The 16757-nt window shown below is 46.7% G+C and overlaps 1 protein-coding gene across 1 annotated transcript in view; it reads right to left on the bottom strand.

The window, feature by feature from the left end:
- The window catches only part of LOC144806221 (uncharacterized), a 61254-nt gene extending 45328 nt beyond the window's left edge, over window positions 1-15926 (bottom strand). Inside the window, exons 1-4 of the mRNA XM_078672625.1 lie at window positions 15790-15926; window positions 1980-2661; window positions 1323-1907; window positions 701-1211 (exon numbers count right to left, since the gene is read on the bottom strand). Coding sequence (XP_078528751.1) covers window positions 701-1211; window positions 1323-1907; window positions 1980-2630 — 1747 coding nt within the window. The 5' untranslated portion in view covers window positions 2631-2661; window positions 15790-15926. The remainder of the gene's footprint in view (window positions 1-700; window positions 1212-1322; window positions 1908-1979; window positions 2662-15789) is intronic.
- Window positions 15927-16757: the final 831 nt, after the last annotated feature.

Below are 16757 nucleotides of genomic sequence, written 5' to 3'. Positions count from 1 at the left end.
TAAAAAAAAAAAAAGAGTTTGCTAAAGGCAGGATGTTGCTGTAGGGAGATCGCTACTTTTGTCTGCGCATAAAACAATTCATAACACACTTGAGACTGAGCTAGAGGTTGGGAGGGTGAACTCACCAGTGACACATAACAAATCACTTTGTGTAACTGTCTATCAGGAGAAGGTGTGCACTCCTAGAGAACTGTTGAGGCTGAATACAGGCTAGGATTTTTATATCAGGAACTGGAGATGAGTGAGTTTTACCCACTGTAACTGTGCAACAGGAAACAGTTTCCTCTCTAGACTGCGCATGTCTGCTATTTTCAATGAACACCACATCACTTGCATCAGACTAATAAGTTTGATTCCAGCCAATAATTCCTCCCATGAATAGCGCCGTTTCCAGTTCCTCAGCCTGGAATGGGGACGAACAAGGAAGGACGAGAGCTACTGGCCTATTTGTCTCATGCAGAGTCCCATCACCAGGCCTGTTTCTGCACAGGAAGGATGCAGTCCTGGGTGGAACCAGAGAAGTGTGCAGGGACACATATGCACCCTGTGTACTCTGGGGGTCAGTATCTCTCAGGGGGTTCCACCCACCCAAACCATATTAATTCCCTCGGAGACTTACTAAAATCTGCCCATATGCATTCTAAAGAGGTTACATGTGTTAGTATGCCTTCCGCGTGTCCATTTATAGTGAAACACATACCTGGGGTGGCTTTGGATGGCAATAAATGTGACTGTGTTGGTCCTGTCTCCATTGAGTCTGAGGGGGCGTCTTCATCTGCAGTAATTGTGTCCAGTTCTAGGTATGATGGAGGCACAGGCTGACCCTGTTCTTCAGGACAGAGCAGTTCTGCCTTGCAGTTCTGATGTTGATGCTGTGATTCAGGATGGAGTGGTTCGAGTATGTAGCTCGGATCTGAACCCTGTGCATCAGTACAAGCTGGTTCTAGCTTGCAGTTCTGATTTGAATCCTGCTCCTCAGTGTGCAGTGGTTCCACCGTGTTGTTTTGATCTGTTTTTTGTGCTTCAGGAAACACCGATTCTCTCTCTCGATCCAGTGCAGCAGTGTGCAGTGGTTCCACCGTGTTGTTCTGATCTGTTTTTTGTGCGTCAGGAAGAACCGATTCTCTCTCTCGAAACACTGCAGCAGTGTGCAGTTGTTCCACCGTGTTGTTCTGATCTGTTTTTTGTGCTTCAGGAAGCACCGATTCTCTCTCTCGATCCAGTGCAGCAGTGTGCAGTGGTTCCACCGTGTTGTTCTGATCTGAACCCGGTGCATCTGCACAGGTCTGTTCTAGCTTGTCTTCCTGCTCTCGTTCCAGTGCTTCAGGATGCATAGATTCCAGCTCGTAGTTCACATTTGGATCCTGCGCATAAGGACGTTCCTGCTTCAAGCATAGGTGTTGCTGTAGGCGCTGGGTTTGTTGTGACCCCAACTCATCCAAGGACAATAGCCCAGACTCTATGTGTTCGTCTGATGACATCCCATCAGGTGACACGGGTTGTAGGCTGCGGTTCTCCTGGGAAACTTGGAAAACAAAACACATAAATTCTTCCTCTAAGGGATCATCATGTTCTTTCCCATCTGGCAGCGTGAGTTGTATATGGTGGTTTTGCTGTGGTTCATGTCCTTCAGGAAATACTGGGTGTGAGTAGAGGTTCTGTTGCTGGTCCCAGCTATTAGCAGACAACGGGGATGGTTCTTGCTTCAGGTGCCCATCTGGTTCTCTCTCTTCTGGGAACGCTGACTGTATGCTCTGGTCTTGCTCTGGTGCCTGGCCAAGCACAAATTCTGAGTGAAGACACGGGTTTGCCTCCAGTGATCTGCCTGGAGGATCCATCTGAGAGCATCTGGATAGAGTACAATCCAGCTGTAGTCCATTTCCATCTGGAAACCCAGATTGCATGGACTGTTCCTGCTCCAACTGGTGTACATCTGGAAACCTAGTCCGCATGCACTGGTCCTGCTGTGATTCATGTACATCTGGAAACCCAGGCTGCATGCACTGGTCCTGCTGTGATTCATGTACATCTGGAAACCCAGGCTGCATGCACTGGTCTCGCTTCGACTCGTGTACATCTGGAAACCCAGGTTGCAAGCACTTGTCCTCCCGTGGGTCACAACGATCGGGAAACACTGGCTGTAGACAAAGGTTTGGCTCATATGGACGCACTTGAACATCAGTCGGAGAAGAGAGCTTACAGTCCTGCTTTGGTGCATGCCTATCAGAAAACACTGTCTGAAGACACAAGCTCGGATCCCCTGGCCTGTCCAGTTGAGGTGTCACAGGAGACCGGCTAACAGTACAATCTCTAATGCTCGCTGAAGAGACCATCTCCAAAGACACCATATCATTATCTAGGTAACATTGATCCTTTTCTATCCAGATTTTCTTAATCAGCCCAGCGACTCTAGAAGGTACGTCCTCCACAGCATTCATCAAGTTATCCAGTTTGGCTTCCAACTCCTCCAGCATGGATAGAAGGATAATGTGGGGCAGGTTCTCCGAAAGCGGTTCCAGGTCCTGGTCCCTCTGAGCATCATTTCGGGATCCTGAAGTTGAGATGTCAAGGAGAGATTCACATGAACACTGCGCTGTCACTTTCTTTCCTGGAGCCCGTCTTCTCTCCATTCTGGTACTCTGATATTCAAGTCTCAAGTGTCTACAGAGGAGAGGAAAAGAGAAAAGATAACACGTTATCACAGGACCACTAGGCCAAAATACTCCTGCCCGTCTCACCAACCCCAGTGTGATCAGAGGAAATTGCGAATTTCTAAAACCAGAAAAAAATTAAATCATTAAAATATAACAATATCCATAACATAGTTCATATATTATGAAACGCACTGATTTGAAATGTATTTCCAACACTATGTGTGTTCCTTGGTCTGCTCAAATTTCACACATTTATGAAAATAATTTATACTGTAACAGCCTTGCAGCAATGAAAGGTTTATAATACCCTAGCAGACAAGACTGCTCTTTCATTCTCACTTGCACTGTACACCTCTCTTTTGCAATATTCAGTTCAGTGACGGAAGCACGCACCAACATACCAAACCTCTACAGGATTTACAAGATGCTTTTTATGTCTCTACATATAAAGAGAGCATGTTCAACCTGGGGTTTCTTGGAACGGAATCAGAAATATGCAAAAGAGAAGACAACAAATCAGACCAGGGAAGAATGTGGTATGAGCAGGCTTGTGGGCTGTTAGATTTCTGGGAAAACACTTGAAGTTAGATTCAAATGGATTTAGCTGGGAAAGAGCTCCGTATGGAAGGAGCTTGTACCACAAAGCTGCGTCCACCTGATCTGATCTTCTGTAATTTCGGAATAGCAAGTAAATTCAAGTGAGATCGTAAGTTTTTTGCGGGTGTATCTTGCAATGAAGTGAGGGGCTAGACCTCTCAACCCTTTAGGGCTGAGGCAGAGGGTCTTAGACTGGATTTGTTATTTCAATATAGGTGTGACGTGTGTCCACCTCGGTAGATGATGTAGTAAACAAGCTGCGTCGCTGTGAATTACTTGTAGTCTATGAATGGTGTTATTGGGTAATCTTACATATACTCGGTTGGCATAATGCGATCTAGATAGGACTGCTGCCGCCGCAATTGCTTTTCTTGTCTAAAGTGGGAGGAGTGGGGTTAGTTTCTTAAGCAGTTTCAGCATAAATCTGCATGTAGATCCTACTGCTCCAGCAGCTGTTTCTTGCTAAGAATACTTTCGATTATCACTCAGTAGCTTTTAGCTGTGGGTTTAGGCTCCAGTGTCAATCTCATTTTTGTTGGTGAGTAAAGTTGTTTCCAAACGTTGGTCTTATTCTTTTGAATTACAATCTCAGTTTGGTCAATATTCAGTTTTAGCTGATTCAACCTCATCAAGTAATCATCAAATTGCATCATATTTTGAGACTGGACTGGTGAGGCTGACATTCCATTGATAAGAATTATCTGAGAGCTGGTGTATTTATAAAGCCTGGAACCTCTTGAAGACAGTTCTCTGACCAATAGTTTTTGCAGGTTAAGGGAGCAGAGGTATTACCTGATAATTCTTGGTTAAATCCGGGACTTCTCCCTGGTTTTTTAGTATCGTGAGCTCTACAGAATTTTGAAAAACACTTGGAACGACAGCTTGAGCTGCTGAATTGATGAAAACGCTCTGCAGGGGATTGCTCAAGACCTCGCTTTTCGACGGAGACACAGCAGCCTCAGCGTCCAGATACCATTAGGGGTGTGCCTTATAAATGCTGATTGATTGATTGATTGGGAGGTCAGAGATTCCATGACTGCTGGAGGGCAAGGTCATTGGTGACCCGGATTTGACCTTGATCACAAATACATGAAGCTTGTTTATTTCTTCAAACAAGGATAAGGTGGTTGAGTTCTTTCAGACTTGACTTCAGAAAATATAGCCTTACATAAGTAAGTAAGAGATAAGGAGATAAATAGGAAATGTAGGAAGCTGTACAATGAAGCTAGAAAAACTAGGATAAATGAAATGAAAGAGAAGGCTTGGGAGAATCTTAAAGAAGCTTCAACAAGTAAAGACAGCTCCCTATTTTGGCAGGGCGTGAACGCACCTTTTTTTACTAACGAGCCCCATGCGCCTTCTATTGAGGTGGCAATTGGTGAAAAAACTTGGGTGTTCTTCTTTTTAAATGTTTACTCCCTACTGAATGCCACAGAGAGGGAAACAGACTGCATGCTAGTGCTCAGGGGGAGTAGGGGGGAGGGCAGGGGGCTGGGGACCACCAGGGTTTTCTGCCTATTGACTTTTATATCATGCTTGAAAATGTAACCATGGCCACAAATGCAAGCAAGAGTGGCAAGGCCCCAGGCCTGGATGGGGTACCAATTAATGTATTTAGGTCAATTCCGCAGCTGTGGTCCCCAATATTAACACAGGTTTTATGAGCATGCTGTGCAAAAGCATTTATAGACACATGGTGCGAATCGATCATTGTCCCACTTTTTAAGAAGGGGAATCGGGAAAATTGCGCCTGCTACCACCCGATATCCTTATTAGAGTCACTTATGAATGTAGCAGGAAGGATTGTTTTAGATCGGTTGCAAACACGGGCAGGAGAAAACAATATTTTAAGTGATGTACACTGTGGTTTTGTATCTGGTTTCAGAATCAACGAGCAGGCTCTTAATCTTAGTATTTTAAGTGGAAAGTACACTCAGGCTAAATCAGGGACATTTTATTTGGCATTCGTCGACCTTACAGCCGCATTTGACGGCATTATACACAGTACACTGTGGAGCATTCTTAGTGATCTCAAGGTCGACCCAACACTAAACGAGTTTCTAAGACATTTACACTCTGGTGCCACAGCTAAAGTTCGTTATGGACTTAAGGGAGAGTGTACCGCACTGTTCAAAGTGGAGAGGGGAGTGAGGCAAGGATGCGTTTTGGCACCACTCCTGTTCACTCTTTATACCAACGCATTGGAACAGGAGTTGGTGTCAAATGCTAGGGAGCCGCCATATGTAAATAAGCATCCGATAGTCTCCCTTCTCTACACGGATGATGCGTTACTTATGGCACGTACACAAATTGGTTTACATGGGGGTCTTACTTTTTATACTAGTGTTATGGACATCCTGGGTTTGAAAATGAATGCAAAGAAAAGCTTTATAATGACTTGTGGGAGAGGGAAACAAAAGTGTAGAAGCTTTCAAACTTCAGGGAGCAGGGTAGAACCTATTAACTATTTTACATATCTGGGTGTCCTATTTAACCGTACTGGGTCTTGGGCTCAAGTGATCAAGAATAGGAGCCTTTTGTTTATGAAGTCTACTGCGGCCTGAATTAATTTTATGAAAAACTGGGCAAAAGGCCGTCCGAAATTCTCCTGAAAATCTACCAGGATAAATGCGTGAGCATAGCAACCTTTGGGACAGGAATATGGAGATTTCACGATTGTGCACCAATCCAACATGTCGAAAACGCTTTCAGATTTATATTGACAGTTCCCACCAGCACCCCAGTTTTTAGCTGCCACACGAGTTAGGTGTATCATACATCTCAGACTTAATCAAGGTACAACCTGTGCTGCTCTGGCATAGAATTTAGACCTCTACCAGCACAGGCCTAAATAAGGAAATCCTAACTGACGCATTAAAATTAGACCATGCCAGCAAGATTACTTGGCTAAAATACGTTAAAAACTTTATGCAGGATATTGAGCATCCAGAATACTTTTGCCTACCTGAAGCAATGAATTCCATACATCGGAAGGAATTCAAAAAAGCTTGTATGACTTTCCTGGAAGAGAACAGGTTAGCTCTGGAAATGAATAAACGTATGGTGGTTCAGCACCAAATAATTACTATAACGTATGTTAGAAATGGGATCTCTGGCTGACTAGGGCTCGCGCCAAAACAAGTCAGAGACCACCACTCTAAGTCAGGGCAAGGGGGTTACACGCCAAGATAATCCCTGCTCACCCCCTTAGTAACGTGACACGAGCAGTAAGGCTAAACTCGGAGGCTATGTAAGTTAAGCATTTGCGCGCGCACCCAGCAACAACACCCAAGGCCCATCACAAAGGAAACTCCAGACAAGGTTATGTATAATAATAGCCTTTGTATTGTAGCAAACACATTAGATAAAAACACACACTTTACAATGTGCCAACAGGCACGGGCAGAATTTACAGGGGATGTATGTACAGGACAGGGCCACATGGACCACTGTCAGGAATATGCACTTGTAGATTTAGAATACTTGTAGAAATATCACTTGGCACATAGAATAATAATCACTGTTGTACAAAAATAGAAAATAGGGCACACAACCAGTAACTACCGGTAACAGGTAAGTACCACCCACGCAACCCTAACCACCTTAGGAGAATATTACGCAGGGAACCAGGACCTCACTAGCAACACCTGTACTAGGAAGAACAACCACCTAAGTATCGCTATACGTTTAGGGGTTTAGGCATGAACACATTACACATGATGCATCACAACATTCAGAGGTGTAGGGAAGAAAACACATGATTTATAAACATACATTCAGCGGTGTAGGGAAAAGCGCATGACACATAAAAACACATTCAGAGGTGCAGCAAAGAACAATTGCACGGAAATTACATATACCACAACCTGTGACTGTTCCCAGGTCAACTGACCTCTCTGGGGCTAGGACGCCCTGTGTCCCAAATGTCAGGGCAGGCTTGTGGGTTTGAACAACCACTGGGGCCTTAGGAGCTTCAGGGGCTCTAGAAACAAAATGGTGCCTTCAGGGGGGTCCCTCTCGGGGGACTCGAGATAAACAAAAATGACCTGAGCCTCTAGTGGGCTCTTAAGAAATGCCTCAATGCCCCCTGAAGCCCTCGTGGGCTAAATCAAGAATGTGCCCGGAAGCCTCGTGGGCTTTCAACAATAATGTCCCCCGGGAGCCTCTCAGGGCTTGGAAGAACTGTCCCACACGTTGGAGTCCCGCTCGGGGGACTCTGAATCTAAAAATGCCCAAGAGCCTCTCCCGGGCTCTGAGTAATGAATGCCCCCGAAGCTGCTGGGTTTAAGGGGGGGGAGCGGCCCGCTGTCTTCCGGGGCCGCTCCAGGAATATGCTTGGGCCCCCACGGGGCCTTTTAGAACAATGCCCCCAACGTCAGAAGTGCCTCGACAGGCTCTGAATCACAAGTGCCCTCCCACAGAGAGAGCACACTTGGGGGGGGGCGGGCAACGGCAATGTGTCCCGACGCCCCCCTCTGCAACTACCAATACTGGGCCCCACTCACCGGTCTTTCCTGGGCTTTTCTCGTCCTGCGGCCGGCTGTTCTCGGTGGGTGGACACGCGCAGGGCTCAGCCGCCGATGCGGAAGCCCTGACTCCTCTCTCCTTCGCCGGCTGACTTCCTCCTCTCCACACCGGAGCGCGGGGTGGGCTCCCGTCGACTTCCGGTTTTTGGAGGCAGTACTTCGGGGTCGCCGGGGGTAACGCAGCGGCCCTTCCAGGCACTGCAGGCTGGGGCACCGATCAACCGAGGGGTAGGCTCCCTCGAGTTAAATAATAAACTGGGCCACACGAGGGGTAGGCTCCCTCCTTAATTTAAATATAAAGTGGGCTGGCCACCCGCTAGCTAAATTATGCCACGAGCGGCACAAATGCGAGGTGGGCACTCGCTTGGGGGCACAAAGTGGGATCCCCACACCGGGGAATCCCTCGAGGTAGGGCTTTGCCGCTCCGGGCTACAGGAGCTAACAGCAGCGTTCCTGGGTAGGCAGAACCAAGCGTTGGTAGGAAGTAAAAGTACAGTGCTTCCAGGCGCTAGGGCAAAGTCCAGTAAGGTTTTTAGGCAGGCAGGGGATCACGCAGAGCTGCCTGCAGAGCGCCCCCAGGTGCTACAACAATAAGGAGGTAGGGGCACAGCGCTCCCCAGCGCTAGGATGCCCCAGAGTCCAGCAACAAGTCCTTCAGGAGGTGGGGGGCAAGGCTGGGCCCAAGTGCCAGCTCACAGGGTCCTCCTAGGCAGGGAGGCAATCCCCAGTGGCAGTCCTCCTGGCACCCAGCAGCAGCAGTCCCTCTCTGGAAAGGATTCAAGAAGAGAACATTTTCATGGGGTCACAGCCCCTCTTTTATACACCTTTTCCCTTTGTCTTTGTGTGCAGGGTGGGGGGAAAACCAGTCACAGCTGGTTTTGGAGCACTTTGTTTTCCTCAGCCACCCTTTCCATTTACTAGGCAGGCTAGGGTCATTAGACGCACCACAGGGGGCGGAGCCAGCATTGTGTGGGGAAAGCCCAGCCCTATTCAGGTCCCAGGTGTACTCCTCCCTCACATCACTCATGCTAATCTCAACACTCACCACCGTGGCAGACCCATCATGACTCATGGAGCCAGGCTCACCAACCAGCTCCAGCCAATCACAAGCCAGACACAAATTACACAAACATGCCAACTTCTAGAAGTGGCACTTCCACACTAGACACAATCATGCCGCACACATCATTGCGCAGCATTTAATCAAACGAGTCCGCACATACCAAACTCGAGCCTGCACACCCCACGCATCAGGAATTACCCCAGGGACACATACATTCTCCATGCATTCCTATGGGAGGGCAGGCCAATGTCACCACACGCACTCAGAGTGCGCACGCACTTTCCACTGGGACACAGTGAAAGTGCGCAGAAGCCAAAAATCACTAGCACCAAGTCACATATAATAAGCAAAAAGTTATGGGGTGAACCTGCCAGAAGGGCCAAGTCCAACAACATATAACATCCAACCGTTTTTTTTGTGCTGTATAGGGGGATACCATAGGAACGTGTTAACATGTTTTAGATTTGGGACCTTCCATCGTTTGATTAGTCACCCAGACATGAACAATTGGTCAAGGGAATAATGCCTGTGCCCCTGCGATAATATCTCTTCATATACAACTATCCATGTAATCCTATTCTGTAAATGTTACCTAAATGAACGACGTAGATGGATTATACCTCTATTAAAACAGGGGGGATGGAGACAATGCCGTCCTGCTCTTTTGTATTTACAGATGTTGAATAACTATTATCACATTGGAACGATGGTGGGTTTCCTAAAAAGCATACTGACAGCAAGGAACATTTTAAATGCTAGGTGTCTGACAGAAAATATATGGGATGTGTTATTCATGTTGACTAACTAGAAATAGCTACAGTAAATGAACTGTTTTATGAACTTGTACATATTTATGTTTACCATTGTATTTTTAGAAGTGAGATGAGATGTTTTTAATTGACTGCTTTTATGATTTTACATTTTCTACTTGTGGATCAAGTTAGAAAAATCTACCGGAATACGCTGACCAAATACTGATTGGACCATATGCAAGGAGAGATGATTATATTGGATTGATTCAAATTATACGCCCAGAACAGATCTAAGGGATTTTGTTTTATGTGAGCTGAGAATGTAATGTGTTGGTGTAAACTTAACATTATTCACTCAGCAAATTCATTATCTTTAGGGACCGAGTTGAAGTCATCAATTCCAAAATTGAGAAAGGGAGCAGATCTACTCCTTCAGTTTGAGTCATTTGTTTCAGAGATACGCGGATCCACTGGTGAATAATTACTGCTATCTCACCTCTTTCTCTGAGCTCGTTCTCTTTGGGTTATCTTCGGGTATGGCTTCTGGAGATCTGGAGTAGATTCCTTGACAACCAGGTTTCAGTTAAGAACAGGATATCCGGCATAGGAGATTCTAATAATTTTAGTATTTCCACCTTATCTTTGCCTAGGGTGGGTGGGTTTAGTTAAGCCGCTTTTAACGAGTCCTCAATCTGAGGATGTAGAAGAGTCTTATTGTTTGTTTGTCCGCAGTGAGGGCTGTTGGATACCAGATTACTCTATATATGTGGCTGGCATACATGCCATTTACTTCTAAAGTTGAGACAAGCATAGGGGATACTAAAATCTCTGTACCTGAAAGAGAATAGATCTCATGCTGAATATGCAACATTTTGAGTATACTACCCGACTCCTGGTCCAAGCGGATGTGGCTAGGAATGCCTGGGAGCAGACAGGCTTGTCTTTGGCAAAATGCTTGCAACACACACACAAAATGTTTGCAACACACACGCACACAAAAAAAATTGCTCTTTAAAAACTACATTCAACTGTATAGTCACAGATGTGACACAAACTCCAAATCTTCTTGCACAGCCTCACACCTCATTTATAAATGAATTAATGTAACACACCAGATATCTCTCAAACAAATCAAAAATCTTCAGTTCCACGCAATGCTGCACAAAGACATACAATTACACAGACATGCAGCTCTGCCGTGCACACACATTTCATGAAACACGATTCATACACAGATTGTACCCCAGGCGCAAATGTTTTTATCAGACTGATCAGTCGCTTTCAGACTCATATATTATTTATCCAGCCAAGACGGCCAGTCACACAAACAAACACATACACACACACAAATCACTTCCATACATTTAGTCACGGAACATTAGGCTCATTTAAGCCATTCACAGCCATCACCTACTGCCAGAGATCTACACACAGGGCGGGCAGAAGGCGGGCACAGTCCTGCACAATGACATGCAACTGCCCAAATAATCACGGCTCACAAAGTTCTTGCAGCCTTTTCAACAGAGCTGTGACATCCCAGAGTCTCTGAGGCAATGTGGATTGCTGTTGAGGGAGTTGGAAGGTGTCAGTATCTGAGGAGGAAGCAGATCTGTGGATGGAGCATTCTGTAAGGAAATAAACTCCTCCTTTCTATCACCACCATGGACATGCAATACTTCATATATTAGCAACGCGCGTAAATATGGAAAAATGTACAGTGCTTCAATATAGCATTGTGAGAGTACTGAGGATCTGTGAATTTTATGTTAAAAAAGCCACCGAAGCGGGTGATAACACAAAGAAACTTTGTCACTTCTTCAAACACTCCACACATTGCATGTGCGCTGCACTTCACAGCACAAACACAACCTGCGGATTGTGTAAGGATTACTTTATGTATAGGATTTTGTACTGGAATGGTGTGTTCCCAGTATGAATCCTATGCTGGACAGCACATACGCCTGTGTCCTACGGTGTAAAGGTTTGGCGTGGCACTAGGTAGACTGTGTACTTGTGCTGGGACAGTGAGCAGCAGCGTGCAGTATTTCATAAATCTGGCTCAGCGCTGTTTCTCCCCCTCACACATCATCCTGCTCCAACTAATTGGTGCACTGTGTTGCACTAAAAAATAATAAATCTGCTCAGTAGTGTGCATGCTTGGTCTGCTCAGCCTTAACCCTCATATTCTCTAGTACATGCTTGGTCTTCCCAGTCTCAACCCTCACATTCTCTTGTGCATGCTTGGTCTGCCCAGCCTCAACCCTCACACTCTCTTGTGCATGCTTGGTCTGCCCAGCCTCAACCCTCACATTCTCCTGTGCATGTGTGGTCTGCCCAGCCTCAACCCTCCCATTCTCTTGTGCATGCTTGGTCTGCCCAGCCTCAACCCTCACATTCTCTTGTGCATGCTTGGTCTGTCCAGCCTCAACCCTCACATTCTCTAGTGCATGCTTGGTGTGCCCAGCCCTAACCCTCACATTCTCTTGTGCATGCTTGGTCTGCCCAGCTTCAACCCTCATATTCTCCTCTGCATGAGTGGTCTATGCAGCCTCAACCCTCACATTCTCTAGTGCATGCTTGGTGTGCCCAGCCCTAACCCTCACATTCTCTTGTGCATGCTTGGTCTGCCCAGCTTCAACCCTCATATTCTCCTGTGCATGCGTGGTCTAAGCAGCCTCAACCCTCACATTCTCTAGTGCATGCTTGGTGTGCCCAGCCCTAACCCTCACATTCTCTTGTGCATGCTTGGTCTGCCCAGCTTCAACCCTCATATTCTCCTGTGCATGCGTGGTCTATGCAGCCTCAACCCTAACATTCTCTAGTGCATGCTTGGTGTGCCCAGCCCTAACCCTCACATTCTCTTGTGCATGCTTGGTCTGCCCAGACTTAACCCTCCCATTCTCTTGTGCATGTTTGGTATGCCCAGCCTTAATCCTCACATTCTCCAGTGCATACTTGGTCTGCACAACCTCAAACCTCACATTCTCTAGTGCATGCTTGGTGTGCCCAGCCCAAACCCTCACATTCTCTTGTGCATGCTTGGTATGCCCAGCCTCAACCCTCACATTCTCCTGTGCATTCGTGGTCTGCCCAGATTTAACCCTCACATGTTCTTGTGCATGCTTGGTCTGCCTAGTCTTAACCCTCACATTCTCCAGCAGCTAGTGACAATTGCAGTGAAATGAGTGTGTCTTATCACTCTCTCCGTACTTCACCTCACCGTCCTGCTTAACATATCTATACTTCTCTGTGTACCTCCACCCTTGCTTTTATCTCTGAAATCTTTAGCTCAGCTTCATCTACCTCACCTCTCATCCAATATATGTCACTCTTTTCACCCTTTGTATACCTCTTTCTCATGCCCTTGCCTCTCTCTCTCTTTAGTCTCTGTACCTACATCTATATCACTCTTAATCCTCGCTCTCTTACTCAACTCCATCTACCACATCCCTATCTCTGTACCTCACTTATTTTGTTTCTCTATTACATCCCTGTTTCTCTCCTCCTTCCATTTCACTTCTCACTCAAACTCATCTCCAGCTTTACCTCACTTCCATCCTCTCTCCATGTTCTACTACATTACCCCCCTCGCCTTCTCTCTCATCGCTTTCCATGCCTCACCATTCTCCTCTGCTCTCTAGCTCAGATCTCTCTGCCTCACCTCTCTCTGCCTCACCAACCCCTCACTCACTGAATATATTTTAGATTTAACTAATTATTAATTTACTACCTAATCTCTCCAACTCCCTTTCTCACCCTCTACCTCTGTTCCATTTCCTTCACATCTCGAAATATCTTACTACTTGCTGGCTACCTCAATTGCTCTACCTCAACCATTAACTGTTCTCTCTTTCTCTCTCCATCACTTGCTCTTTCACTCAAACACACATCATTCTCTGGACCTCCTTCTCCATTTCACCTCACCCCCTCCATCTCAACTATCTCTCTCAAACTTTATCTGTCCGGATCGCTCTACCTAACTGTCTCTTCCTCTTTAATTTTCCCACAACTCGATATCTCCATTTTGACATCACCTATCTTTCTCCAGTTCATATAAGTTTTCAAATTCCTTGTTTCACTCTACAGCGGATTCCTCTTTCTACACTTCACCCCTCTTTACTCTTGTAACCTGAAAAGTTGTGCTCTATCCCTTCTCATTTTGCACACTCTATCGTGCATCGTCCACTTCTTGCTGCTTGTACCTCTCTCTAATTCACCTTTTATCTACATTGCCTCTCTCTTCACCCCCCCCCCCTTGGAAAACTGTCCTCTTCTGTCTCTCTACATTACCTTCTCCCTAAACTCTACCTATTTCTCTACCTCTCTTTCACATCTTCCTCTTTCTACCACTCTTCATCATTCCATCCGGCTACCTCACATTTTTCTATATTCTTTTCCTCTCGCCACCTCCCATATCTTTCTACATAATTTCCGTCTCTCGCTTCCACCTCTACTTCATGTCTCTCGCTCTACTGTTCTCTTGCAGTCTCAGTGCATCTCCTGTATCCTGGCCGGTCCCATTATCTTACTCAGCAGGGTCACAGGTAACTGCCGAGCTGGAGAGGTTTACACATATATAGAAGTGATGATGGACAAGGCAGGGGAAGATAAATAAAAGGAAAGTTATTAGATGGGACTGTGAAAATCCTCAAAGCAGAGCTTTGATTTTTCGTTGCTGTAGCAGGAATGCCAATGGTGAAAGAGGCTATATTCATGGTAACACATTTTCTGCAACTAAAGCTACAATTTCCTGTGCTATATGCATATGTCTTTTTATTGTAATATTATGCACTAGTCCACTAAACGTAGCAGGTTTCCCTGCAATGGGAATAACAAGCTGGCTGGATATCCACTTAAAATGTTTTTGCAAGTAAAAGATCTAGACCCAAACTCAAAAATAAATATCTTTATCAATATTTGTGCAAGCTTCTTTTGATAGTACTTGGCTGGTGGACTCTAGTCTAGTCAGCTTGGGCTTTTAGATGCTTTTGCCGGCCCCGCGTTCTGAAGGTTTAACATGATTCAATCTTTTTTGGCATCATAGGGACTTCAATTGAGCCTAAAAGTGGTAATAAATTCAAATGTATTCCAAATAGGGAGCCCCAAATATGTGTTGCCTGGGGTTCTACGAACCCTTAATATCTCAATGAACTGTAAGTTATAGTTTCATAAGCTAGTTTGAACAAACGTCTCCAACTGAATGCAAAACGACTGCCTCAAACTCAACACAGAAAAAACAGAAGAACTGATCTTCGGGAACACCGACTCTTGGTGGTTTGCTGAACTAGGACCCTCCCCCACTCCTACAGACCATGCCCGGAAACTCTACATCCTCCTGGACCAACTCACCGAAAGAAACCACATCAACACAGTCTCCTCCGCCTCCCTGTCCCTCACCTCCCCCCCACTCCTTCCTCCTCTGCTCCAGCACCTCCTCCCTCCTCTGCTCTGGGCTCTCCTCCCACCTCTGCCCTGGGCCCCTCCTCCTTCCTCCCCCTCCTTTGCCCCTCCTCCCAATCCTCCCCCTCCTCTTCCTTCTTCCTCCCCTCATCTACCCCCCTTCTCCCCCTTTCCCCCCCTCATCTGCCCCCCTCCTCTGTTCCCCCTACCTCGGGTCCTCCTCTCCTCACCTTCCTCTGCCCCTCCCCCATCTGCCCCCTCCTCCTCCCTCTCCCCCCTCCTCCCTCCACATCTGCCCCTCCCCCCTCTACCCCCTCTCTGCCACCTCCTCCCCCATCTCTGTTCCCGCTCCCCCTCTGGCCCCCTCCTCCCTCCTCCCCCCTCCTTGCCCCCTCCTCTCTCTCCTCCTCTGCCCCTCCCCCCTCTGCCCCGCCTCCTCCCTCTTCCCCTCCTTCGCCCTCTACCCTCCTCCTCCCTCCACCTCTGCCCCTCCCCCCCCTGCCCCCTTCTTCCCCTATTGGCGCCCCTCCTCCCCCCTCTACTCCCCTTCTCCCTGCACCTCTGCCAATCCCCCTCTGCCCCATCTCATTTCCCCCTCCCCCTCTATCCCTACTCCCCTTCCTCGCCCCCTCCTCGCCCCCTCCTCTCTCTCCTCCCCCTCTGCCCCTCCACCCTCTGCCCCCTCCTCCTCCCTCTGCCCCTCCTCCCTCCTCTGCCCCCTCCTCCCTCCACCTCTGCCCCTCCCCCCTCTGCCCCCCTCCTCTGTTCCCCCCTTCCTTGGGCCCTCCTCTCCTCACCTTCCTCTGCTGTAAGAAACTGAACAGTTTCACTTCCGGGTCAGCACGCGCTGCTTCTCCCTGGCCTGTGAGTGTAGTAATCACTCCAAGCTCGTTGAGATGTTTCAAGAGTATTTATTGTAGAACAAGAGTTCATCAGTAATACAGCCCCACCAGGAGCAGCCAGCAAGGCGCTCAGCCCTTCAACAACTGCGGTTTTCATACAACAACATTCCATGTTACATCATCCTTACAGGGTTCCACTGGTGGAGAGATGGATGATACAATCTACAACATAGCTAAGGTATAATCCATGTTCATCATCCTTACAGGGTTCAGCTGGTGGAAAGATGGACGATACAAACTACAACATAGCTAAAATATAATCCATGTGACATCATCCTCACAGGCTTCCACTGGTGGAGAGATGGACGATACAAACTACAACATAGCTAAGATATAATCCATGTTCATCATCCTTACAGGGTTCAGCTGGTGGAAAGATGGACGATACAAACTACAACATAGCTAAAATATAATCCATGTGACATCATACTTACAGGGTTCTGCTGGTGGAGAGATGGACGATACAAACTACAACATAGCTAAAATATAATCCATGTGACATCATCCTTACAGGGTTCCGCTGGTGGAGAGATGGACAATACAAACTACAACATAGCTAAAATATAATCCATGTGACATCATCCTTACAGGGTTCAGTTGGTGGAGAGATGGATGATACAACCTACAACATAGCTAAAATATAATCCATGTGAAATCATCCTTACAGGGTTCCACTGGTGGAGAAATGGACGATACAGACTACAACATAGCTAAACTGTAATCCATGTTACATCATCCTCACAGACTTCCGCTGGTAGAGAGATGGATGATACAATCTACAAGATAGCAAAAATGTAATCCATGTTACATCATCCTTACAGGGTTCCACTGGTGGAGAGATGGATGATACAAACTACAACATA

Source organism: Lissotriton helveticus (assembly GCF_964261635.1).
Source record: "Lissotriton helveticus chromosome 1_1 unlocalized genomic scaffold, aLisHel1.1 SUPER_1_unloc_54, whole genome shotgun sequence".
NCBI classification, from domain to species: domain Eukaryota; kingdom Metazoa; phylum Chordata; class Amphibia; order Caudata; family Salamandridae; genus Lissotriton; species Lissotriton helveticus.
The sequence above is the reverse complement of the archived record's forward strand: the minus strand, read 5'-3'. Positions and strand labels throughout refer to the sequence as shown.